This window comes from Neovison vison, chromosome 1, assembly GCF_020171115.1.
Source record: "Neovison vison isolate M4711 chromosome 1, ASM_NN_V1, whole genome shotgun sequence".
Classification (NCBI taxonomy): domain Eukaryota; kingdom Metazoa; phylum Chordata; class Mammalia; order Carnivora; family Mustelidae; genus Neogale; species Neogale vison.
Genome location: NC_058091.1, coordinates 249,864,763 through 249,892,717, shown reverse-complemented (window position 1 = coordinate 249,892,717; position 27,955 = coordinate 249,864,763). Strand labels below are relative to the sequence as shown.

At 34.9% G+C, this 27,955-nt stretch overlaps 1 protein-coding gene across 2 annotated transcripts in view; it reads left to right on the top strand.

Annotated features, from left to right (window-relative positions):
* The window catches only part of SLC12A2 (solute carrier family 12 member 2), a 103,706-nt gene that overhangs the window by 28,121 nt on the left and 47,630 nt on the right, over positions 1-27,955 (top strand). For both annotated transcript variants that reach the window (XM_044228371.1, XM_044228363.1), the window contains exons 2-10: positions 218-337; positions 1,640-1,715; positions 2,019-2,114; positions 16,091-16,230; positions 18,054-18,164; positions 19,998-20,106; positions 22,950-23,077; positions 23,175-23,259; positions 27,040-27,191. In XM_044228371.1, coding sequence (XP_044084306.1) covers positions 218-337; positions 1,640-1,715; positions 2,019-2,114; positions 16,091-16,230; positions 18,054-18,164; positions 19,998-20,106; positions 22,950-23,077; positions 23,175-23,259; positions 27,040-27,191 — 1,017 coding nt within the window. The remainder of the gene's footprint in view (positions 1-217; positions 338-1,639; positions 1,716-2,018; positions 2,115-16,090; positions 16,231-18,053; positions 18,165-19,997; positions 20,107-22,949; positions 23,078-23,174; positions 23,260-27,039; positions 27,192-27,955) is intronic.

Sequence of the window (27,955 nt, the reverse complement as noted above, 5' to 3'; positions counted from 1 at the left end):
GTCATGATAAGATTTACATTTTTTCAACACCAGTAATTAGGGTTTTCTTTCACTTATTTATTTATTTATTTTTTAAGTGAAGTATACAGACATCCTTGATTCTTGGAAGTCTGGTGTTCTCGTAAATATGATAAATGTGTTTAGTGATATTTGTCTTCATCAGGTGATTTTAAACTTCAGATGATTAGGCATAATTCACATTTCCTTTTCTAACCAGGAACCTTTTGAGGATGGCTTTGCCAATGGGGAAGAAAGTACTCCAACCAGAGATGCTGTGGTCACGTACACTGCGGAAAGTAAAGGAGTTGTGAAGTTTGGCTGGATCAAGGGTGTATTAGTATGTACCTATAGATTGAATTTTAGAGCATTTCTGTTTAGTATAAAATCTTTCTGATGTTCTCATCATTTCTTAAGAGAGCTCTTCTTTCTCTTTTTATGTGAATGTTATGGAAAACCAAATTAATAATATGTACCTCCTTTCCTTGTGGATATTAAATTCAGTAAAGGAAACAGAATATATGTACTAACAGAGTCATATTATACTTGAATTTCCTCCAAATTTTATTTTATTACTTCTTATAAATCTCACATATTGTCATTTTTCAGAAATTCAGTATGAAACTATTAAATTGATGGGAGCATCAGAATTAAGAAAGCTGAGCAGGCAGTAAAGCTAAATATTCCTCATTATTTTTTGAATAGAAATGTATGAAAATTAACATGGAACAGGGAAAGAGAATCGTTTTCTTAAGTGTTGAGGTTACTTCATTAGATAGGTTCAGGTCATTAAGTTCCAGATGTACTTCTGTTTTTCTGTGTTGGAATAGGCACTAAGGAACTGACTGGAGAAGAGTGGTAGACTAACTGACCTCCCATTGGGATATTGGGAGCACTTAATTTGAGTCATGTTGACATTTAGGGGAGAAGCAAAGGGAAAATCCCAGTTCCAGTAGTAATTTCATTGCTTAATCAATAGAATAAATGTGAAGAAGCTTCAGGTAATATTGTTTGCCTTTTCTTAGATTTTAGTATTTTAGATGACTTTTATATAAGCATAATACGGAAAAGTAAAAATAAATTGGAAACTCTCTCAAATAGTTAAGAGTTTTAAAAGATGTGTGAGGAGTGCCTGGCTGGCTCAGTCAAAGGAGTACACAACTCTTTCGGGGTCTGAGCCCCACCCTGGGTATAGAGATTACTTAAATAAATACACTAAAAAAAAGGTGTATGAACAATTAGCATTTTGTTTTGATGTACTTTATAATACTTAAATCTTCTGAAGAAATGAAAGAAGGATGTTATTAAAAAATAAGCAAAAATTAAACTTAGTTGCATGGATAAATAGGAATAGGAACTATTTCTTTAGGGTTGAAGTGGTAAAATATTTCTTAAACCTTGTTTAGTACCTTTTGTTATTTCAGGTCTTTGTGATGTTATATTACACTTAAATTATCTCACACTTTAGCTCTCTCATTAAGTTCTTTTTAAAAAGTATTAAAAAGAGAAGGATAAGAAATTTTAAATGACTTTCTATAGTTTTAAATGGATGTTGTCCTCCTTTTGGCTAGTTTTGCATTTACTGATGTATTATTTTTGATCATTTGCCTTCATCTGAAACTTGTCCTCTTTTCTTACCTAGGTACGTTGTATGTTAAACATTTGGGGTGTTATGCTCTTCATTAGATTGTCATGGATTGTGGGTCAAGCTGGAATAGGTAAGTAAAGTTACATACTACTTGATTCATTTGAGAATGAAAAAGCAAAGTAACCATGTGCTCGTCTAGGCTGTGAACCTCATAAAATTCAAACAATTGGCATTATTCTAAGCTATTTCCTTGGTTGTGTCAGAGTGTTGTCTTAATGTTAATTTTTAAAAATTTTTGTGTAGATTTTTCTACAATGGGATAGAAATAAGGTAATTGTTAAATATAATGTAAACATTGTATACTAACCAATTCTAGATAAGGCAGGTTGAAATAAATATAAATATTCTCAGTCTCTTTTCTTTTGCCTTAAAGGTCTGTCAGTTGTCGTAATTATAATGGCCACTGTTGTGACAACTATCACGGGATTGTCTACTTCAGCAATAGCTACTAATGGATTTGTACGTGGAGGTAAATTCAGTCTTTCACATCGTTGTCACCAGATTACTGTTACTCAGTAAACTGAGGTTTAAATTTTTTAATTATGTTTATCTTAGAAACAGCATAGGTCTATATAGGTGAGAAACTTGCTACTAAGCACTTTCAAACTAGCATATCAGAATGTAAAATTTAATTTTGGCCCATACACGAACATATATGCTTGAAATTACTTAGGATGTTCATTGTATTTGGTAGCAAGAATGGAGATTCTGACCCGGTTTCTTCTCTGTTGGGCTGTCTCTTACCTCCTTCCTGGTTTTAGCTCTTATATCAGGAGCTTGCATCCTGTATTTGGTTGGTTATACAGGTGTAACCTCATTCCTCCCCCTTTAGGGAAACTTAGAATTCTTTTCCCATGATCTGACAGCTTGTGTAAGTTAAACCTGGGACTTTGAATCCATACTATGAACTCTAGCTCTCTTCTTCAGGTCTCTGAGGCCTCTTTCATTAGAATCCACAAGATCTGCTTTGTGAGATTTTACCTTCCCAGGGAAAGCACCCAGGAGACCAGAAGAATGGCCTTGGGACGCCTGGGAACAAGAAGAAAAAAAATTGCATTTTCCAAATCAAAACTCATCATTTAGATGGAATGAGGATATTCTTGGAGAAAGGAAAATGGACTCTACCAGCTCCTATACAGTTGTCATAGCAATCAACCGAGAGGAGAATCTGCTTGTAACATCTGCCTTAGCTGTTTTACAGATCCATATTTGACATTAGACATACACAATTTCTGCCTTGTCTACACCAGGTATTTAGAGAGGGAACCAAATTGAGCCTTTCATTTGTCTTCATTGTCTTCATATTTCTTATTTACTGCTAGATCCAGATCACTATGGCCCTGGGGGATACTGGTAGCAATATGACTGTGCTAAGCATGCATGACTCTTGGCTCAACTTCTATGTATACACGAGTCTAGATGAGCTATATTGGGGTATAAGATGTGGATATATCCAAAGAGTTACTCAGACAATACTGAGAGATTCTTTTTGGCTTCTTATGTACCATACCCCATGCTTCATTTATTTCTTCTACTGCTGGGGAATGGTAGTGAAAGAAGTGGATGTGGTGGACTAGCAAATTATCGAAGTATTTCTCCTTATCCTCAAGCTTTCCAATCAAGATTGTAAGCCTCAGTAGGAGTAGTGGGGCATGAAGCCACTGGCAGCATAAACCCTACAGATTTTTCTCCATGTGAACTCAAACTTAGGGGAACCATAGATTTTCCTGCATTGTAACTATAAAGCCACTTCATCTTTCAAAATTACCAATTTCTGTATGTATTCATAAATACATCTAGCTCAGAGAATTTGAGCACATACTTTGAAACTTTGTTAGAAGTTCATTTTTCACTTGTCAGTTGGTGACTTTGGAAACCTGGCTGATTCTTTACTGAATACAAGCAAGTTGTATCATCATCTGCAGTGAAAGCCTTTTGGAGATTTTTTTCAATGACTATAAGCCCCTTCTGTCATCCCTTTATCTGCTTCATGGAACTTGGACAGTCCTAATGAGATTTGTTTTGGTTTCATGACAAAACGGTATTTTCACCATATGATAAAGTTGATAGAGGTCTAAATCTGGCAAGAATATATTACCCTGTAGTCATGATTTAAATTGAAAGTATTGATGTGACTTTATCATTTTACCCCCAAAGTATGTGTTGCTTGGTTCTATATGCAAAAATTGCATATAACAAATGACCAGCCCAGTAGTAGTGAGCCCCCCTAGTGCCCACATGATGTATTTTCATTCAGAGGAATACCAGATGACCTCGGAGAAATAATTGGTTCCAAATCTGGGCAGGAAACTTACTTTAAGAGCCTAGACATTTTTCACATTGGAAAATAAAGGATGTGTAACAGAGGCTACTAGTTCAGGTCAGAAGGACACAGGAGCCAATTTGAAGGAGCTAATGCTGACTTAAGTTTGGATAGTTTGAACAGCAATACTACTACCAATAATAACTAGTTTAAATGAAGACCTAATGTATGATAAAATTCTTAAGTTCACAGACAGCACAAAATTTTGTTTTTTACCTTTGAAGAATGCTATGAATGAAAATTGATAAATATGAAGAAACCCATGTGGAATCAAGTTTTTCTGAATGAAAATTTCCTTACCTAAAATAACTGTAATCAAGAAACTGATGAGTTTTTTTTTTTTTTAAGATTTTGTTTATTTATTAGAGAGAGTGAGAGAGAGAGAGGGAATACAAGCAGGGGGAGTGGGAAAGGGAGAAGCAGGCTTCCAGCTGAGCACAGAGCCCGATGTGGGGCTCCATCCCAGGACTCTGGGATCATGACTTGAGCCGAAGGCAGACGCTTAACTAGGGAGCCACCCACGTGCCTGTTTTTTTTTTTTTTTTTTAATTTGATAATTGTTCTACGTAACAAGAAAAAGAGAATCAAAATTTTCAACTTTGTAAGCTCTTTACTCAGTAAAAGCATGTGAAATATTATTTCTCGAGGAAATGAATCGAAATTATATCATGCCTGTAGCTCCACGAAGCATTTCAGAGAATATACAGAAGAGAGAGCAACATATTAAATGACACTGTAGCATGATGACAGTAAATTCCAGACTAGGAATCTCTCTGGAACACGGAATTTTTTTTTTTTTAAGTTTTCTTTACATACTATGTGACACGCAAACCCACAACCGTGAGATCCAGAGTTGCCCGTTTCACCAACCAAGCTAGCCAGGCACCCCAGGAATCCTTGTTGGACAAAATTTTCCAAGGAGAAAGAAAGAGTGGAAGTTATGGTTTAAAACAAACTATGAGAGACGCACTTTATAGGTGTGGGTTTTTTGCCATTTGTAACAAAAAACTGCTTTGTCTTTTAGTGGGGTAGGCCCAAGAGTGCCAGGTTTGGATCTCCTCTAGTCCAATTACTGAGGACTTGATTTTTTACTTCTCTTAAAATGGCTACACAGGGAAGAGAGGACTAGAGCTAGAAATAGCCAGAGGTCAGGGTGCCAAAGGCTTAGACTGGAGAAATGGAAGGATACCATGGAAATAGTGATGTCTGGTGATCCATCTGAATTATCCATGAACTGGAGGTTGATTATTAAGGGAATTAATAAGGAAATATTTTACCTGAAGGTTTTGGTTGCTTTGTATAGTAATTTCAATTCGGAGATCTTCTTTTGAAACCTAACTGCTAGACCTGATACATGAAACATAACTGCTATGCATGACAGTGTAGTCTTGACATACATTATCTATCAGATTTAATGCAACATTGTTGTTAGTCATATGTATAATTTGTATGGATGAAGAGAGAAGAAATGAAACTATTATTATTTTTTCAACAAATTTAAATCTTATCCAGATTTTACTGGCCAAAGTTTTTTAAGTGTCTGCGTTATGTCAGAATTGTCTTTGCATATTCTGTCTTTTTCCTTTTCTCTGAAATAATTGAAGACCTCTTCCTTCTCTATATAGGTGAAAGTAGCATGAGAAGTAATACTAACTTTTTTTTTAATGGATTGTAACAGAAAGTGCTTTCTATATTGATTGTCAGGTTTTTTGTTTAGTCCATTATAAACTATTCATTCCTGTCATCACCAAGGAAGGACTTGTAACTTAGAATTAAGCTCCATAATTCTTTTCTTTTACTGAGAATTTCTTTCAAATTATAGCTTTTCAGATCAGTGAAATGTCTGAAGAAGCTGTAATGAGCAGTTCTCTAGCAGTTGTATTTTGAGATTTTATTAGACTTAAGCACAACATTGTTTTCAGTTTAGTAAAATACTACTTACAAACTACAAATAGTTTGAATGTGAATCTGGCAAACAGTTATAAATAATTTTTGACTTGGGTTTTCTCTTTGACTCATTTGGTGGCATTTCAATTTTGCGAGTCTTTGATGATTAAAAATACTTCAACTTGGTTTTGAAATTTTCTGCTGCAGAATTAGGGCAGTATGTCCTGACTCTTCAAATTTAACTTATTCATGTGATCAGTCATAATGATAATATAGCCCCCAGTCCTAGTCTGAAGGTTTAATGTTGGTTAACACATTTTCTCTACTTGCCTTAATAATAGCAACAGAACAGAGGAAATTTGTGCAATAAGATGCAAACAGATCATTTGTATATGGGTAGATCAGGGTATTAAAATATATTAACTAGGGTTGATGGGTAAGGGAAATGATGAGATGTTGGTCAGACTTCTAGTTATAAGAAGTTGTGGGGATCTAACATATAGGATGCAGACTATAATTAGTATATACTTGAAACTTTCTGAGAGTAGATCTCAAATGTTCTTACCATAAAACAATAACAAAAATGGAAATTCTCTTTGGTGAAGGATATATTAACCTTATTTTGGTAAACATCTTGCAACATGTACGTATGTCAAAACCTCACAGGATATATCTTACACAATCGTATGTCAGTTATATCTCAGTAAAGCTGGAAAAAAATTAATTGACCCTGCATGTATAAGTCTATTTCTGGACTTCCTGGTGGTACATTTTCTGAAGATCTGTCCTTAATCTAATAACATACTACCTTGGTACTGTGGCTTTATAGTATTTCTTGAAGTTTGTTCAACTTTGTTCTTCTTCAAAATTGTCTTGGCTGTTCTAGTTCTCTTGCCTTTCCATATAAATTTTAGAATTACTTTGTCAGTTTCTGCAAACTGTCTTGCTGGAATTTAGTTTGAACTTCTGTTGAATGTAGAGGTCAGTTTGGGGAGAATTAACATCTTAACTCTCAGGGATTCCATTTCATAAATATCTTTTATCTCTCTTTAGTTCTTCAGTTGTCAGTATACAGATCTTGCAGATTTTTTTTAGATTTATACTTAAAGTATTAACTGGGTTTTGGTGCTATTGTAAAGTTACTATTTAAAATTCTAATTTCTTACTGTTTGTTGCTGTTAAATGGAAATATGGATTTCTGTATATTTACCTTATAATATTTTCATAATAGGGTGTCCAGAGAAACAGAACCAGTATGATGTGTATGTATATATAAAGAAAAATTTATTCGAAGAAGTTCATTTACATGATAATGGAGTAGAGGATGGGAAGTCCGAAATCTGCAGGGCAGGTCAGCAGTCTGGAGATCCAGAGGACAGGTGATGCTGCAGTTCAAATCCAAAGGTTGTCTACTGCAGAACCACCTCCCTCTTACCTCTTGCTCGGGAGAGGTTTGTTTTTGTTCTGTTCAGGCCTTCAGCTGATTGGATGAGGCCCTCCCACATTACAGTGGGCAATCTGCTTTACTCTTAGTCCATCAGTTCATTGTAAATGTCATCTAAAAACACCCTTATGGAAACCATGTATCTGAGCACTAGGACCAAGCAAGTGGACACATAAAATTATCCCCTCACAGTGTCCCATTGCTAAATTAACTTTTTAAAAATTTTTATTTATTTTTAAAGATTTTTAAAATTTATTTTCAAGAGAGGACGAACAGAAGGGAGAGGCAGAGGGAGAAGCAGACTCCCCACTGAGCAGGGAGCCTAAGGAGGGGCTCAATCCCAGGACCCCAGGATCATGACCTGAGCTAAAGGCAGATGCTTAACCCAGATGCCAGCCAGGTGCCTCAAATTAACTTATTTTAACTGGAGTCCATTACCCTTCAAATTTTATCTTATGTTATATGTGTTTTTCTACCTTGTAGTTGGATTAGTTTGTATTTTAAATTGAATTACTTTCAAGTTACTCGTTGGGGGAAGTTCATTTTGGTAGAAAAACGTGTCAAGATTTGCTTCTTTCAGACTTCCTTACTCCATACCTACAGCACTGAGGACGTGCTGGATCACATGTGGACTGTGATTTTTCAACAGCATATTGGACAGTTAAGATTTCTTGTGCAGTTTTTATCAAGGGTGAACAAGAGTTACAAGAAAAGAAGGTGAAATAGTTCAAAGGAAGTTAACGTGGACAGGTTTGTTGGTGTTTCTAAAGCTTAAAAAATGTTTCACATTAATATACAGTATTTAGTACATGTTAGCAGATAAAAAAACCAAGTACTAAATTGAACCACGTGTAGTTTTTTTTTCCTTAGAATTTTATTGAGATATAATCCGAATATAGCACTGAACAAGTTTAAGGTGTTACAACATAATGGCTGGACTTACACATATTGTGAATAAGTTGCCATAGTAAGTTTAGTTAATATCAATCATCTTGTATAGATACAAGGGAAAACAAAGAAAAACATGTTATTTACCTTGTGATGAGAACCTCTAGGAGCCCTCTGTGGTTTAAGAAATGTCTCTTTTGTGGCATAATTGTTAGTCAAACATCCAGAGTGCATGTTCAAAAGATAGTAAGCACTCCTTCTTCCTTCCTGCCTAGTTGCGTGGGGGTTTTTGTCTTTGTGTATTTTATTTTGAAGGTGCCATTTGAGTTCAGTTCATTTGTTCTGAATGTTCATAATAGCTGTATATGGTAATCCCTTTTTCTACAAAGATTGATTGATAAATGTACTCCTAATCAAAAGTAAAACTGACCTTGCACATTCACATTGGTTAACTCCGGGTTCTTAGTAGAAGAAACTAAGGAAATCATTGATTAATGCTTTATAACAAAAATTAGCAAGACAGAGCTCTTGGAAAGAGTTTTCAAATCCAGTGACACCTGTTTGAAAAAAGAAACAGGATAAAGTCGATTTTTTTTAAATAAAATGTTGTCTGCTTTGCAGAAACCTTTGTTACCCTTATACACCACTCATGGAATTCTGTATGTTAGTAACAGCCAAGGATAAAGATTTTTAGTATTTTGCACAAATTTAAAATAGAGTTTTAGTAGGGCTTTATTTTTCCAAGGAGTTTTAAATCAGTTCTTAGAACAATATGAAATAGATGAGGCAGTCATTTTAGTGTTGATTTTACTTGTAGGACTAATCAACACATCACTTTGGTCTTTCCATGGCTTTATCTATCACTGTTGCTTAAAGTCACTACTTACCTTTATCTCTGTATCCTTATGTAAAATGAGGAGGTTGGCCTGATGACCAGTGAATTGCCTTACAGTACTAGGATTCTGTGAGGTTACACCTAACAACTGCAGAAGTGAATGGAGAGTGTTGGTGCTAGGTAGTGATGAAGCATCTGGGTCACAACTCTGTTCATTTGGCATATGTTTGATGCTAATCCTGAACTTGGGTTGGATTGTTTTTACCAAAAAAAAGATGTAGATGAATTTATGGACTTAATTGCTTTTTCTTTTTTTTAAGATTTATTTATTTGAGAGAAGGAGAGAATATACATGCAGAGGGTAGGGGCAGAAGGAGAGAGAGAATCTTGAGCAGACCCTCTGCTGAACATGGAGCCCACCACAGGGCTCTATCCCATAACCCTGGAATCATGACCTCAGCCAAAATCAAGAGTTGAATGCCTAACCTCCTGAGCCACCTAAGTGCCCTTATTTAATTGCCTTTTAAGAAAAGCTCCAAAAAGAAAAAAACAAAACAAAACTTTGATTTAACACATGGTCTAGCTTTGAGGTAATTTCTGTCTCCTTTCATTAAAAGCAGTGAGTTGATGAACTTGCTTAAGACATATTTAATCATGGGGACGCCTGGGTGGCTCAGTTGGTTGGACGACTGCCTTCGGCTCAGGGCGTGATCCTGGAGTCCCGGGATCGAGTCCCACATCGGGCTCCCAGCTCCATGGGGAGTCTGCTTCGCTCTCTGACCTCCTCGCTCATGCTCTCTCTCACTGTCTCTCTCTCAAATAAATAAATAAAATCTTTAAAAAAAAAAAAAGACATATTTAATCTTCTCTTGAAGTCTTGCACATAAATTTTTTTTGCTATATCATTTTGTACCATTTTTAAATTTTGAAATGGTAGTTGTTGACAATAGATTTATAGTTAATTAGGTCAATATTGTTAGAGTAGAACTCACATGTGAAATATACACATGAGAGACTATGGACTCTAATAAAAAGTCTGAGGGGTTTGAAGTGGCGGGGGGGTGGGAGGTTGGGGTACCAGGTGGTGGGTATTATAGAGGGCACGGCTTGCATGGAGCACTGGGTGTGGTGAAAAAATAATGAATAATGTTTTTCTGAAAATAAATAAATTGGAAAAAAAAATATACACATTAAGTTTACAGTTCTTTGAGTTTTGAGAAGTATATAAATCTAGCTCAAACAAAATACATACTATTTTCATCATACTGGAAGTTTCCTTTTTAATCATTCTCTCTCCTCTAGCCCAGGATGGAATTATGTTCTACAGAAGGTACTCTTTTTGTGTCTTACCACAATATAGAGTTTTGGGGATTCATCCATGTTATTCTATATGTTTAGTAGTTTGTTGTAGTGTAGCATTACTATACATTACTCTATTTTATGACTGTATACCTATAGTAACAATAAATTATTTAGTACCTATTGCAGGACAGTGGGATTATTTTTAGGGTGAGGCTATTATGAATAGGCTGACAGGAACAGTCTTATTCAAGTCTTTGTGTTTGTATTGTTTTACATACGTTGGGAGATTACCTATGAGTGGATTTGTTGATTTGTGAGGTACTTGTATGTCTCATTTATAAGAAATTGTCAAATGTTTTCCATAGTGGTTGTGCCATTTTATACTACCGTCAACAATATATGAGACTTCCAGTTTTTCTACATTGTTACCAACACTTGTTATGTATTTTTAATTATACCTACTCTTGTGGATGATTAATTATAGTAAGCATCTTTACATGTGCTTATGACCACTTGTACATCTTCTGTTATAATATATTCAAATCTTTTGCTGATTTTTAAGTTGTATTATCTTTTATTTATTTGTAGGAATTTAAAAAAATATATATTCTCAATACAGTTGATTTGTTTAATGTATGTATTTTTTCCCCCAGTTTTCAACTTTGCCTCATCACTTTATAATTCTCTTAATCTTTTTTTACCAAGTGCAGAAGTTTACCATTTTGAAGAAATCCAGATTCTTGAGTTTTCTTTTATGGCTAGGGCTTTTTTTTTTTGTAGTGACCTGAAATCTTTTGCATATCTCAAGGGTTATGAAGAAATTCTTTTTTCTTTTTGTCTAGTATCTTTATAGTTTGAACTTAGGTTTTTGACTGTCAATAGTTTCAAATTTTTGCGTATTAGTGAGACAAAGAGTGTGCTTCTCCTCCCTCCCTACCTCCCTGCATAAGTATCTACTTGGTCTAGCACCATTTATTAAAATGGCTGTCTTCTCTCTTTTGAACTAACTTTGGTGCCATTGTTGAAAAATCAATTGTTTGTGTATTTTCTGGACTATATGCTTGTTCCTTTGATAAGTTTGTTTCTCCCATTTATGGGAGAATTATGGAAGTAATTTTGCCAGTTACTGTTGATTGCTTACCTTTATAATTTCTAAGTCTTTAAATTTTGTTCTTTTTCAAGATTGTTTTGGCTCTTCAAGGTCCTTTGTATTTCTACCTACATTTTTGGACTAGGTGTACTAATTTCTGTTAAAAACAAACAAAAAGCCCATAAAATCTTAATGGGGTTTGGTATTTCAGTCTTAAAAATATTTTGGGGGAGGATGGTTATGTTAATAATACTGAATCTTGCAGTTTATGAAAATGTGTCTCCATTTATTTAAATCTTTTGTTTCTTATAGTAGTGTTTTATATTTTCCAGTATAGATGTTTTGCCTATATTTTATTAAATTTATCCTTAAGTTTTTCATGTTCTTTCGTTATAAATGGTATTTATAAATTTTATTTTCCATGTTTTGTTTCTTATACAGAGAAGTAAAATAGCCTTTAGTATTCTGACACCATTACTCTGTGATCTTGATAAACATAAATAGACAGGTCATCTGTGAATAGACATGGCTTATATTTTTTCTTGCCAATTTTTAGAATTTTTTTCTCTCTTCTTTCTCTCTCTCTTTTCATTTGTTGAATTAGTTAGGATTTTCAATACAGTGGTAAATAGAAGTGATGAGACTAGACATCTTTGCCTTGTGCTCATTCTTATGTAGAATAAGTTCAGCATATCACAAGTAAGAAGATGTTGACTACGGGTTTTTTGAAAATGTCATTTGTCAGATTGAGAAAGTTATCGTTCTAAATTGCTGAGAGTATTTATCATGAGTGGATATTAAATTTTGTTGTGCTTTTCCTGCGTCTTCTGACATGGTTATATGGTTTTCCTCCCTTACTCTGTTACTTTCACAAATTAATATGGTTTTTTGAATCTTCATTTGTAGGTTCCATTTCCTAAGAGATGTTACACTTTCTGCAACATTTTATTTGCTAACATTTTGTTAAGAATTTCTGAGTCAAGATCATAAGGAATATTCATCTGAAATCTTCTTTCTTTCTAATAACCTTTGTCAGATTTTGGTATCAGGATGATGCCCATCTTAAAAAGGATATTGGCTGGCATCTCCTCCTCCTTTGTTTTCTGAAAGAATTTGTGTCAAATTGATCTTTTCACCTCCTCTTCAGTGAAGTTATCTAGACCTATAGTTTTTATAAATTGTGTGTGTGTGTAGGTTTTTATTATAAATTTAATTTCTTAGTTAGCTATAAGATTTAATCATTTTCCTCTTCTTACCACAGTTTGGACATCCATTTCATCTGAGTTGCATATTCATTGTAATAAATTGATTATATTACCTTTTAACTTCTTAGTGACTATGGGATTTATAACTGTATGTCCCTTTTTTCTTTAGTGATTTGGTTTATTTATGTTTTCTTTTTTGTTTTTGTCTTGTTCATTGTCTACCAGTTCTATTAATGTTTTTGAAAACAACTTTTGTCTTTGCTGATTTTCCTTTATTGGTTTCTGTTCTTTATTACTTTGTTTCTCTTTTAGGTTTTATTTACTCTTTTTTTTTTTAAGTTTCTTATTAGATCATTGATTTTATGTCATTTTAATACAAACATTTGAAAAAGTTCCTCTATAATTTCTGCGTAAGGTATATTCCACTAATTTTGATATGTTCTATTTTCATCATCATTCACTAAAAGTACTTTTTAACTTCCCTGTGGTTTATTCTTTAACTAGTGGTTTACTTTAAAGTATGTTGTGTAACTTAACAGATATTAGGGAACTTCCATACATTTAATTTAATTCTTAGGTGGTCAGTAACATTGACTGTATCACTCCAGATCTTTGAAATTTGCTGACACTTATTTTATAGCCAATAATACATTTTTAATCTTAAGCTCTTGGTTAACCCAGTTGGGGTTTTGTTATTGATGTGAAATTTAGGAAGAGCTATAGGGACATACAACCCCAAATCAATATGTGATGAAAATGGAACCCAGTTGTATGTAGTATCATTACTTAGTACTCTGACTCATTTATGTCCTTTTATGCATGAGTTGGGTGTAGTTTATGGCCATATTACAAAACCCCGTGAAGAATATTTTTTCAACATTAACTTCTGTGTTTGTTTGACAAATAGATTTTTTTTTAAAGAAAGTAGTTATTTTTGTCTATTGATGCCTTTTACTCATTCGTAATTCTTCCTTCTCATTGCCATTTTCAGTCATAACAAAAGACTGATATTTGTCATGCATATTGTATGGTAAGGACTCTAGCCAGACCCAAGTTTAAATCCAGTTCTTCCCTGGCTGCTTGTATGACCTTGGTCAATTTACTTAACTTCTCTAAGCCTTGATTTTCTCATATGTAAAATGGGAATGAGAACAGTATTTAGCTAGAATTAAGTAAAATGTAATTCTTAACAAAATAGAAGTTTTATATTCAAGATGAATACCTGCTTTATGCTTATTAGTAAAAATACCAGACCAGTCTCTCTAAGTGGTAGGTCTTTAATACTATCTTTGATTTTGATGAAAACAAAACAAGACAAAAAAAAAAAGGAAAACTGCTTTTAAAACTGGTTGTCTGTAGGAAACAGTAGTAGAAGTGAAAGAAACAGGGCAGAGAATGTTTGCTTTTCGTCAGGAGTAAAAGTGTAGTGAGATTAGCAGATAATCTTATATTCTTTATTATCCATGAACTCTATTTAAAAATCTTTTAAAAATTAACAAAACTAGGTGTGGGGCTTTAAGGTTTAGATATTTTAAATTGTAGATATTTTAAACTATTTAAAAATAGTTCTGAAATATCAGAATTTGCCTACTTATATTCATAATTCCCAGGCAGAATTGCCCTTCCCATTATGTTTTGCCATATTAAATGCACCTTAAGATCTCTATTTTTTCTTCTTAGTAATAAAGAGACTTGAAATCAAAACTATTAAGTACATAATGGATTAATTCTTTGTTTTTATAGGTCCTGTTTGTGATGTTTCTCAGTCTCATTTATTTTTTTAAAAGATTTTATTTATTATTTGAGAGAGCAAGGAAGTGAGCACAAGTAGGGGAGAGGAGCAAGGGAGAGGGAAGAAGAGGACTCCCCACTTGGCAGGGAGCCAGATGCCAACCTAGATCCTGGATATCCCTTAACCTTTCATGGTGACCTACTTTTCTCATCTGTGAAGTCAGGATAAAATATAATTCATTGTTTGTATAAGCAGTAAATGAAATAGTGTAAATCAATTTTGTGAACATATATGTTAAATATAGTCTTGATAATTAAAGTATTTCAGGGATTTTTCTTGTGATTAATTATAATGAATTTAATGTCTTAGGCTAAGATCTTTATTTTATGAAAAATTTGTCTTTAAGTCCATTAGAATTTTTTAGTGCTCAGAAATATTTCTGGGAAATTCCTAGGTAATTTCATCAGATTAAAAAACCATAAGATCAGTCATTACAAATGATCAGGTTGCATTTTTTTCTTGAGGATTCCAAGGTGATAGAAATTAAGGTGAAATAAGTAACTAAGGAAGTTTAGGGTGGATGGATTTATAGTGTATTTTGAGAGAATTGATAGAATTAACTATGAAACATATTACAGGTATTTCCAGAATGAAGTTGGCATGCTTTGTACTTTATTGAACTATAGAATTTTTTGTTATATTTGTCTTTATTATACTGAAAGAACAGGAGAAATACTCAGGTATTAAATGGCATTTCATCATATGGTCTTTTTTTTTGTTTTTTTAAGATTTTATTTGTCAAAGACAGAGAGAGAAAGGAAACACAAGCAGGGGGAGCAGCTGTCAGAAGGAGAAGCAGGCTCCCCACTGAGCAAGGAGCTTGATATGGGGCTCCATCCCAGGACCCTGAGATCATGAGCTGAGCCAAAGGCAGATGCTTGACTGACTGAGCCACAGGCGTCCCTCTTCCTATAGCCTTAAGAATTAAGCAGTTCATCAGTATCTAAGAATATGTATATAAGTCTGTGTAACTTCATTATTATTAAAACTCAGTTTGATTATGACCTAGAGGCCAGAAATAAAATAGAATTTTAGAAGAATTCTTAGAGATTTCAACTAAGCATTAGATTAACTCAAAATCATAATATTGATTATTTAAATTAGAAAAATATATGTTTCATGATAGTTCGTTTAATGTCCTTATTGACTATTGCATTTAGTCAGGATTTATTAAACTATAAATTATATCTATTTAGGATATCGCCTTATACTTGCTGTTCTTTGCGATTTCTTTGGAAATTTTTTGGTCTTAGTAGTCACGTTACCAACAAATTACCATTCCAATTTAGGTTATTGCAATCATCTCAACTGTGATTTTACATTAAGACTAAAACTTTACTTAGAAAACCATTAGGAGATGATATTGGTATCTATGAATATGAGAAGGAGGCTTTTGTCCATTCTCATCTAAGCTTTAGAAGAGAGAATAGGGATTTAAAAGGCCAGATGATTTTATATTTGATATGGGCAGAATGTTGAGAACTGTTAATGAATGAAGTGGGTTGTAAAGAATTCTTTTGGGATGTTTCTTCCTGAAAATATGCTCACCCACTTGCTTATTAATTTAACAGTCGTGCTTATTGAAGGCATGTGCTTTCTCAACTCTTTTGTGTAATTAAGAGGATTGAGATTTAAATTCCTAACTTGAGTGTTTTTGGTTTTTTTCCCCTTTCCCGTAGGAGGAGCATATTATTTAATATCTAGAAGTCTAGGGCCAGAATTTGGTGGTGCAATTGGACTGATCTTCGCTTTTGCCAATGCTGTTGCAGTTGCTATGTATGTGGTTGGATTTGCAGAAACCGTGGTGGAGTTGCTTAAGGTAATTTCCACTTCTAGACATTGGTTTCCCAAATCGTTATTGAGGTCTATGTGTCACTCCTCGTATTGGATCCTAGGAAAGCAGTGATGAACACAGAACGTGTCCTTCAAGAAGTTTAGTATAGGAGATAGACAAAGTAACGATAATACATTGTCAGAAGTGGGTAGTTATAGAAGACTTTGGCAACACAAAAGGTAATCACTTATTATCACCTGGGAAAGGGGCAAAGGTCACAAAGGAGTGTGAGTAAGGGTTTTCCAAGGAAGGGAGTCTGGGAGTCAGTAGGCAGGTAGGAGAGGTGGGATGTGCCATGAGGGATTAGGAGAAAAAAGGGAACAAGGGCCCAGAAGGGGTAGAGTATGGTGTGGTTTTGTTGTTTTGTTTTTAATTATGTAAATATTTCTATATAATTGTAGCATAAAATAGAGATTTAAGACTAGAGAGGCAAAAAGGGTCAAATCAGTAAAGCTATTATTTGCTACTAAATTGGGGTCTTAATCTCAGTTGGTGTTAGGGGCTGGAATAAGATCATATCGGGGCTTGAAGAAACATGGAACCATAGTATAGGGCATGGATCTGAGGGATCACCAGTGTAGAGGGAGACCATTCAGAAAGTTATAGCTATCCTGGAAAAAGGATGGTGGTGTGCATTCAAACAATGACCAGTGTAGCTAGAGAGGTATTGGTGAACTGGAGAGATTTTTAGAAAGTCAAATGAGTGGATTTGATGATTATTGAGATATAGCAAATTAGAGAAAGAGAAAGGGAAATTAGAGAAAAGAGAAAGGATTTCAGGTTTATAGATATAGATTCATATATATAAATACATAGATATATAGATTTACATACAAAAAGTAGATTTCTGAGTTGGAGGTTTAAATAGAGGGTAATGGCATTCACTGAGAAAGACCAGCGCAGGACAGTGTAATTTGGGATGTCTGATTGGAAGAACCAGAGGTATAGCCAAGTAGAGCTGGCCAGGAAGTAGTTGATAATACTGCCCTGGCATTGAGAAGAGGATTTGTTTGAAAAGAGTTAAGGTGTGTGTGTAGTTAAAGCAGCAGAAGTGAAATAGGATTCAGCATTATTAACTGAGAGCAACCTGGAGAGACACTTAATAGCTGTTCATCATGTTAGATTAGGTTGTAACTCTGTTCTGTGGTCAGAAGCCGCCCATTAGGAAGTGTAAGATTTGAGAGAGACTGGCACTTATGTTGGCATTGACCTTAGTTGTATAGGCCTAAGGGATGAGAAAAGCAAGGGCTGTAAGAAAGCAAGCAGTATAACTATTAAGAGTTAATATTCTTTTGTTATTTAATTTAGCATGTTTTTAATGTCATAGATATTAAACCACAAATACTTTTGCTTGTTAGAGTGGGAACAGTGTGTGTTTTTGGACATCTACATGAACGTGCATTCATCTCTTTTCTTATGCAACATAAAAGACCATTAAAAACATGAGTTTACTAATCACAATAATACAAAATATATGTCTTTAAAAAATTCTAACTGTGAGTCCTGCTTAAGTGTATTATGATTTTTATTTGCTTGTTAGCAATTTCATTTTTTATTTAAGTCTGTATTAAATATAGCATTATTAATTTGATCATATATTTGATGTCTTGAGTTTCTTGAATGGTGCCTCAATAGTACCTAGTTATTTATTCCTTTTTCTTAGGCCTCCCTGTTTATTCCTTACATAGGTATTTATTCTACTTCTTTATGTACGAAATTCTGATATCTCTGAAGTGTTTCCAGAAGAATTAAAGAATTTATCTGAATAACTGAAATTGTTCATTATATTTATAATTCTCGTTTTCTAGGAACATTCCATACTTATGATAGATGAAATCAATGATATTCGAATTATTGGAGCCATTACCGTGGTGCTCCTCTTAGGTATCTCAGTGGCTGGAATGGAATGGGAAGCAAAAGTAAGTAATGAACTCACTGGAATATCTGTATGTATTTAACATAAGAACTTTTAGAGCTTTTGTTTAGGGACTACTCAAAGTGTGGTAATATTTTTAGATTTTAAATATTTCTTAAGTGGCCATTTTCAGGGAAGTTTATGTATCAGGTTATTTTCTATCCGACAAGGCCGGGAATGTTCAGAGATAACAGTCAGTCTAAGCATCCACTTAAATACAGTACTTTCTGACTTTGGACTTCCTGCCCCCTCTCTTCTCCCTCTTTTCCCCTCCCCTCCCTTAATCTTGATTGAAGTTATTTAGAATCACTCAGGTCAATATGTCAGGTAGCCCAAATTAAATTCTTGGCCTTGTAATTTAACAGTTCAACTTCAAAAATAAATACAGGGGTAATAAATGTCAAGTTAGTGCCTGTAAGAGATTAGAGAAGCTCATCTCGCTCCTTGCTGTTGACGTCTCAGAAATCATGGCTACCAAAGCCAGGACCGCTGTTTCTGGGAAAAGTTGCTAAAGCCACATGTTAATAACTTGTAGGCAGAGCACCTGGCATTATTTCTCTATATCTGAGAGAATATTCCTCGGTATAGCTGTTTTCCTGACTGCGTGTCCACATGGATCTGCTGAGGATCTCCAAGTCCCCTCTAGGTGTCATGTTTCCTTTTATATATCATGTAAGATCATATATTTCTGCTATATATGAGCCATAATAATATTTATCATATCAAAAATTAGGCAATTTGGAAAGAATAATTTTCCCAGGGTTGTTTTTTTAAGTCATTAGTATATAATTAACTCATTTACTTATACTTTTAACCATTTGACTTAACTGAAAAGAATAGAATTTCATCCTACGTAGGACAGGATGAGCATTTAAGTAGTTTTTATTTCCATGGTTTCCAGGTTTTCATGAGTATCTGCCTAACTTTATTGGGAGGTAAAGAGTGGAAGCGGAGAGGTGGGGGAATATGGCAAAATAGTGAAGGGAGTCAAATGTATAAAATTGCTGTTATCAAATAAATCTCAGAGGGATGTAATGTACAGCATGGTGACTAGAGTTAATACTATACTGCATATTTAAAAGTTGCTTTTTAAAAGAGTAGATCTTAAAAGTTCTCCTCACAAGAAAAACAGTTTTTAAATTATGTATGGTCCTGGATATTAACTAGACTTATTGGGATGATCACTTTACAATTACATGTGTATAAATATTGAATTGTTATGTGGTACACCAGAAACTGATAGATTGTTACATGTCAGTTGTATATCACTGAAACAAAACAAAAAGAGGAGGAAAGATGGAAGTTCTCATAGACTGTTCCTTTTAGTCCCATTGCTACTTCAGTCTTCCTTCTGGATATTGTCTTCTTTTTTCTGTCTTTTTTTCTTCTTCTTTTTCTGTGGCTGTCAGACATTCAACATTGTGCTTGGACCTGGTGTAAAACTTGTTTTTGTAGCAAACAAGTTCCCCATGTCAAGATTGTACTTCCATTGGAGGGGACGGTAAATAATGATAAAGGATGCAAAGCCTGCAGAGTTGTGGAATTTATAGTGCTTTATGATTTCTGTGGTGGCATGCACATCCTGAATTTATTTCAGAAATATTTGGCATGATCCTACTTACACTATCCATTTTTCCCCTGGTATATTGAACATTTTAGGATAGTTCTTTTAAGATCGCTCATATAGCATAAGTTTATTGAATGCCTCAAAAACCTTTTTGAGGCAGTGGGAAAACAAGACAAATCCCTTCAGTCACAGAAGTTATAAGGTAATGAAACTGAATCAGTGTAGAGACATGAGAGATTTGATTTTGATTTTTCATGTTTAAAATTCCAGGCTCAGATTGTTCTTTTAGTGATTCTCCTACTTGCAATTGCTGATTTCATCATAGGAACATTTATCCCATTGGAGAGCAAGAAGCCCAAAGGTTTCTTTGGTTATAAATGTAAGTAAAAAAAATATAGACTGTCCTTTTGACATTTTTTTTTTCTATATTTTGTGCATGTTGCAGCATTTTACTAGTAAACAAAGAATACACTGTAGATAATTTGTAATATAATTGCTCTTGTTGGAGTGACTCATCCTAATTAACAATCCAATTTAGTGTTGTCTCTGTTATGTGTGTTATGATCAGAGTAAAATACTACTTTTATTTATGTCTTCTGTTTTTCATTCTTAGCATCAAAAAATGTTAGAATGTAGAAAAATCAGTGCTCCTGAGGAAAGGTGTCTTTGTTCTCTGCCATTTTAGGAATTTGTGACTGAAATGGTGACTTTTATGCTCACGTGGCTTTTTCATTCTGTTAGCTGTATTTCAGCACAGCAGTCTAAACATGCCTATACCTATGAAGGAAACACTCATGGTATAATGGCCACTTCGGTTATTTGACAGTTTTACATCCTACATTGTGAGGACTTTCTACAGTTTTAATCTTTGTGACCATTTTCATTCTGCTTCTAATTGTCCCTGCTGGTGAAATTTACTTGCATTTGTTATTTCCTTAAGTCTCTCTATTTCCCACCCCGTTACCATCCCCTGCTCTCCACCTATGGAACCAGTCTGCACCTGCATCTGCACAGGGTGAAATGGCACCAGGAAGAACACTTACATTAGTGTCAGAGAGGTTTACCACCTAGGGTAATAGATGTGTCTTCAGGTGACCAAAACTACTCAAGAAACTCCTTGTTTTGAAGCCCTGGAAGAAGAGGCCTAACTGTAGTCCCTAGTCATTCAGCCCAGAGCAACTCCTACAGACCTATGAAAAGATACAGGATATATTTCAGTGCACTTCTTCCTTCACAAAGTCTTACTAGGGAAAAAAAATCAGGCAACCCAAACTGTGGGTCCTAGAGATCCGGTTGGTTTACCTTTGGGTGTAAGCTTACTAATCTTTTGGCTCACTGGTAACAACATGCAGTACTTCATTATTTGTGAGTGGCACTGGTTCGGTTCTCTCAGACACTGATTTAGTTGCATGGTTAGTTTTCTTATAGGAATTGTTTCAAGGTTTCTACCTTAACCAGTGACACTCCCCCATTTTTTGTGCCTACTGGTCCTGCCTGGGTTAATAGTGTGATACCTATTTTTACTACTATTGCTCATGCTGCCGCCTTCTTCTTCTTTTCTTCCTCTTCCTCCTCCTCCTCCTCTTCTTCCTCTTCTTTTTTTAAAGATTTTATTTATTTATTTGACAGAGAGAGAGATCACAAGTCGGCAGAGAGGCAGGCAGAGAGATAGGGGGAAGCAGGCTCCCTGCTGAGCAGAGAGCCCAGTGTGGGGCTCAATCCCAGGACCCTGAGACCATGACCTGAGACAAAGGCAGAGGCTTAACCCACTGAGCCACCCAGGTTCCCCTGCTTGTGCCTACTTGTAAAAGGGACTTTAAATTCCTGATTTTCTGGATTGGGAGAAAAGGTGTTGACTAGCCATGCCAGAAGTGAAAGTTAATAGCATCCCTTAGGTAGATATATTTTTATATTTCACGCTTCCATAAATTATATTTGTGACATTTCTTGTCCTTATAAGTGATTTTTTACTTAAAATTTTTTATAATTTTTTAACATTTCTTTTTACAACCTTATTTCTAAAATAAGTGTTAAAAATTCTAGGGGATGATTATTTCTACAAAATTCCTAGTAATTATATATTTTCTGTTTGTGACTTCCATTGATTTAAAAATAGCTGCAAATATCTGCTAAACCATGTTTTTCATTTCCTTCTTTTTTTTTTCCCAGATCCTTGGCCCCTTATAAAAGTATTGCATTATTGGGGCGCCTGTGTGGCTCAGTGGGTTAAGCCTCTGCCTTCGGCTCAGGTCGTGATCCCAGGGTGCTGGGATCGAGCCCCGCATCGGGCTCTCTGCTCAGTGGGGAGCCTGCTTCCTCCTCTCTCTCTGCCTGCCTCTCTGACTACTTGTGATCTCTCTCTGTGTCTAATAAATAAATAAAATCTTTTAAAAAAAAGTATTGCATTATAACCTAGTATAGTAATAAATAATGTATAAGTAGCATATCTGGGATTTTTCTCAGTCTGAAATAAACAAATCTAAATATACTTCAGAATGTGACTTTTCCTTTTTGGTGGTTGATATTGCTTTGCTGCCTTGTCATTCATTTTACTAAGGTAGTAAGATACTTCATGGTTTCAGTAGAAGATCCTGGTGCATGGTAGTTACTCAGATGATGGATAAGTGGATGGATGACAGTTAACTGGTTGTTTCACTGTCACGGCCCATCAGAATAGATGGAAATAGTAAGACTAGTTGAAGCATTCATTATTGTTAAAATGGAAAGGGACTTTAACTAGTTTGCCTTAGCTAAGATTATATGGAAGCCTGATGAATAATTCAGCATTAAAAATTAAGCAGGTCACCACAAGGAAAGAGAAAACTGTACAGATAGTATATAAGTTAGATATAAGGGGAAAAAAAGGATACAGATGAGTATGATGTTTTTTATTTTCCTACCTCCTTTCCTGTCTCTTTTACTGACCCCAGACGTTGAGAAGTTTATCCATGCTTTGACTGACCTTTGTACTAGTGATAACAGTCAAGTTAAAGGTGCTTGAAACATAATTATTAAGATACATAAAATAGTAGACATGACCCAGGTCAAATCATCATTTTGATTATTAACTGTTCCCTCATAAAGGAAAACAGGCAATGCCCTGCTTCTACTAGGAAATGGTCAAGAATTTACCAGGTACTTGAACTTGAACACTTGCACTTGACCTGAATTATAAGAGTCTAATCTGTCCATTAATTGCCAAAGATATTTTGTTCTCCACAGCTGAAATATTTAATGAGAACTTTGGACCAGATTTTCGAGAGGAAGAAACTTTCTTTTCTGTATTTGCCATCTTTTTTCCTGCTGCAACTGGTATTCTTGCTGGAGCAAATATCTCAGGTGATCTTGCGGTAAGTATTATGAAGTACTGTATCCATTCTGTATTAAAAATGGTATATATATATTTATTTTTAAAGGTAGACTTAAAATTTTTTTCTTGTCTTCTAGGATCCTCAGTCAGCTATACCCAAAGGAACACTTTTAGCCATTTTAATTACTACGGTGGTTTACATAGGAATTGCAGTATCTGTAGGTAAATAGTCTTCCATTTCTCTTTCAGAAATTTCATGATTCATACTTTAAATATTTATTTCCATAATATTGTATTTCTAACTTTTAATTGCGGAAATATTTCAATAAAAAGATTAAGAGTTGCGGGGCGCCTGGGTGACTCAGTGGGTTAAAGCCTCTGCTTTCAGCTCAGGTCATGATCCCAGGGTCCTGGGATTGAGCCCGCATAAGGCTCTCTGCTCAGCGGGGAAGCCTGCTTCCTCCTCTCACTCACTCTCTGCCCACCTCTCTGCCTACTTGTGAACTCTGTCTGTCAAATAAATAAAGAAAATCTTAAAAAAAAAAAAAGATTAAGAGTTTCATGTTTTAATTCAGAAAGAGTTTTAAGTAAACTACTAGTGGTTTTACAGATACTACCTAATCCCCCAGATGCCTTAGTGTTTTTTACTGTAGGATCTTTATGAATTAAAGTAAATTAAAAATTATGTAAACTCTTCTAGGAAAACTCTTAAATTTGATTTTGCTACAATTTATAAAAAATACACTTCATGTAGTAGAAGTAAATGCATTCTACTCTGTGACCTTTATAAAATCTTTAATATTTTTGTTTATGGTGGTTATTTTGTATTGCGTGTTAATCTTACTATGTATGAAGATTGTTTGAAGACATTTAAGCAATGTTTGGTGTTTTTTAACCAAAAAAATTTTTGATTTTGATAAACAGGGTAATCTAAATTGAATGAAAAGTGTTACTGAAGTCTTAACTAAATTGAATGAACCTGGTTTTCAACTTTTTATTACATTCATGAAATCATAGCATTTTAAATGAACTGGAAAGGGCTTAAGTGGTCAGCCAATCTCTAAATCACTGTTGTACACATGAAGAAATGAAAGCTTAGTGATTCCTTACTAAAGATAACTCACACTTGATTTAAAGAATGTTTCCTGGCAAAGAGGACTTTTATTTTGTCTTTTAGTCAATTCTTTAAAGACTCTTAGTAAAGTAGTTTCTTTAGCTGAAATGTTCCCAAGAAGAAGTATTGATTTACATATAATTTACTTGCAGTGACTATAGATAAAAAATTTTAAAAAATATTTTATTTATTTATTTGAGAGAGAAAGTTAGCTAGAGAGAAGAGAGCATGAGTGGGGAGGGGGAGGAGCAGAGGGAGAGGGAGAAGCAAACTCCCTGCTGAGCAGGGAACCCAGTGCAGGACTGCACCCCAGGACCCTGATTCATGACCTGAGCTGAAGGCAGACGCCTAGCTGATTGAGCCACCAGGCACCCCTATTTATTCTTGCAGTCCATAGGAAGATCTCTGAAATTCATTTAGAAACAAAAATCATGTGTGTGTGTGTGTGTGTGTGTGTGTATAAAATATGTATGTATGTATGTATGTTTTTATATTTATATATTTTATATACTATATAAATAAATATATATTTAGGAAAAAAAATATATATATAAGCTTAGCAAAAACATTTTCATGTTCCCCTAAAAGTTCCTGGCTCAGGAAAATTTAGTTTTAATTTAAAGAATGATATAGCTGATTATGTTTCAAATCGGAAAATAATTAGTTAAACCAAATAAATGTTTTCTGTTTGTATCTGACTCTCTAGCTGCGAGCTGTCATACTTAATTCATTCTGTCCGTATTAGCCCTTGGAGCAATAGGAGTAGCCCTTCCTCCCTGACAATCAGGAGTGGGGCCAGTATTTACAACAGTGGATGTGTAACTCATTCAGAGTAAGGGAACCTCTTTTCCCCCAGTCACCTGCAATGTAGAACATTAGAGTAGGAAACACTAAGAGCATTGCTGCTGTAGGGTAAACAGGGCTCTTTTCTCCCCTCACCCCAGATGGTTTCACAAGTACCTTCTAAACACTGCTCCAAAAGTTAGATGAAGAAATTCAGAAAGAAAAAATCTTGATACAGTGTGTCTGGTCATTAAAATATTCTGCCTTTCAAACTTAACTTTCTGTTTGTTGCTCACTTTTGGCTGCAATGTTTAAAATTTTTACCTCCTATATGATGAGATAGGACTGTAAAAGTGCCTCCAATGTCTAAAGAATGCTGATTACTAATAGTTACACATATATTGTTCCAAATATATATGTTCCAAATATATAATGCTAATTACTAATAGTTACAAATATATTGTTCCAAATAACCAAGTGCTTTTTTCCAAGAAAACTTTTTAAATGTCATGTCGTAATATGGAAGTTTTATATTTTACACAAAAGTAGACTGCTTTTTTCTTTTTTAAAAATTTTTATTTATTTTTTTAATTTCTTTTCAGTGTTCCAGAATTCATTGTTTATGTACAACACCCAGTGCTCCATGCAATATGTGCCCTCCAAATACCCACCACCAGGCTCACCCAACCTCCCACCCCCCTCAGCAATCCCTCCAAACCCTCAGTTAGTTCCTCAGAGTCCACAGTCTCTCATGGTTCATCTCCGCCTCCAACTTCCCCAACTCCCTTCTCCTCTCCATCTCCTCATGTCCTCCGTGTTATTCCTTACGCTCCACAAATAAGTAAAACAATATGGTAATTGACCCTCTCTGCTTGACTTATTTAACTCAGCATAATCTCTTCCAGTCCTGTCCATGTTGATACAAAAGTTGGGTATTCATACTTTCTGATGGAGGCATAATACTCCATAGTATATATGGACCACATCTTTATCCATTCTTCCGTTGAAGGGTATCTTGGTTCTTTCCACTGTGGTTCTTTCCATTGCTGCTATGAACGTTGGGGTACAGATGGCCCTTCTTTTCACTACATCTGTATCTTTGGGGTAAATACCCAGTAGTACAATTGCAGGGTCATAGGGAAGGCAGCTATGCTCACCACTATACCACCAACGCTGCACTTGCAGGGTCATAGGGAAGCTCTATTTTTAATTTGTTAAGGGATCTCCACACTGTTTTCCAAAGTGGCTGCACCAACTTGCATTCCCACCAACAGTTTAAGAGGGTTGCCCTTTCTCCTCATCCTCTCCAACACATGTTGTTTACTGTCTTGTTAATTTTGGCCATTCTAACTATTGTAAGGTGGTATCTCAATGTGGTTTTGATTTGGATCTCCCTGATGGCTAGTGATGATGAACATTTTTTCATGTGTCTATTAGCCATTTGCATGCCTTCATTGGAGAAGTTAGATAATATTTCTAATGAACCATTACCTACTTTCAACAAAGTTATCAAGGAATAGAAATATATGGTTTATCTTGATTCACCTGTACCCATTCCTTCTGCCTCATGGGTTATTTTTAAGCAAATCTTGGCAATCACACACTGTCTTATTATCAGGATAGACTTACTTGAGCCTAAGGTTTAAATAGAATTATAATTCATTAATGTTAAAATTGTTTCCCTTCACAGAAGATTGATATTACCTGAAGTCTGATCTTTGGCATGTTTCACATATTAAATACTTGGAGTACAGGAAAACATTTCTACCATTTGGAACTCTTCCAACATAGTGTTTTATATTTACTTAACCAAACAGTTTTGCTCATTACCATTTTCCACAGTTATATGTGTGGGGTTTTTAAGTGTGCATGTGTGAGATACTGGTTTTTGTAAGATTTTGTTTCACTACTTAAATATTTGGGGCCGTGATACTATTCCAATTCTGTTTCAGGTAAATCTACTTAAACTGTTAATGCTAAAAATTTAAATACTGTTAATCAGTTCATGTTCAGTCAGTACCATAAATCCCTTTATGAACATATGTAATTTTGAAATGAATATAAGTTTTAGTTATTGCTTGTTCTTATTGTCTCTTGTCCTTCAGGTTCTTGTGTTGTTCGAGATGCCACTGGGAATGTTAATGACACTATTGTAACAGAGCTAACAAACTGTACTTCTGCAGCCTGCAAATTAAACTTTGACTTTTCATCTTGTGAAAGCAATCCTTGTTACTATGGCCTCATGAACAATTTCCAGGTGAACCTCATATTTCTATTCTGCTGACATTGTATACCTAGACGTCAGGCTGCTGTCAAACCTGAGCATTAAGAGTACAGCACTCGGGCGCCTGGGTGGCTCAGTGGATTAAGCCACTGCCTTCGGCTCAGGTCATGATCTCAGGGTCCTTGGATCGAGTTCCGCATCGGGCTCTCTGCTCAGCAGGGATCCTGCTTCCTCCTCTCTCTCTCTCTGCCTGCCTCTCTGCCTACTTGTGATCTCTCTCTGTCAAATAAATAAATAAAATCTTTAAGAAAAAAAAAAGAGTACAGCACTCACTTAGAAGGGAGGACCATTGTAGGACCATTGTTATTTTTTACTCAGAAAGCTGTTTGAAAAGTCTGTCAATGAGTAATTGGGCAAATAGATAAGTAATTTAAAGGGTAAAATCTGAAGCTGTTCAAGAACTAAAGGACTCACGAGGGCAGCACTTTGATGATCGTTTGTAATATATGTAGTGAATAGATTCATAAAGCAAGGAAGCATCTCACATGTGGTCATACTTGTTGGGTCTATTTCTGGGTTCTCTGATCTCTTCTTTGGCATTTTCATCTGTCAGTCCACCAGTACCATCCATTCTTGTTAAGAGTAGTTACATGATAAGTCTTAAAGTCAAGTACATTGATTCCTCAAGTACATTGTTTTAGCTATTTTAGTTCCTTTTGCTTTTTCACATAAATTATAGGAGGATGTTTAGCTACAAAAAGTCTTAACTGGATTTTTGATAGGAACATATTAAACTT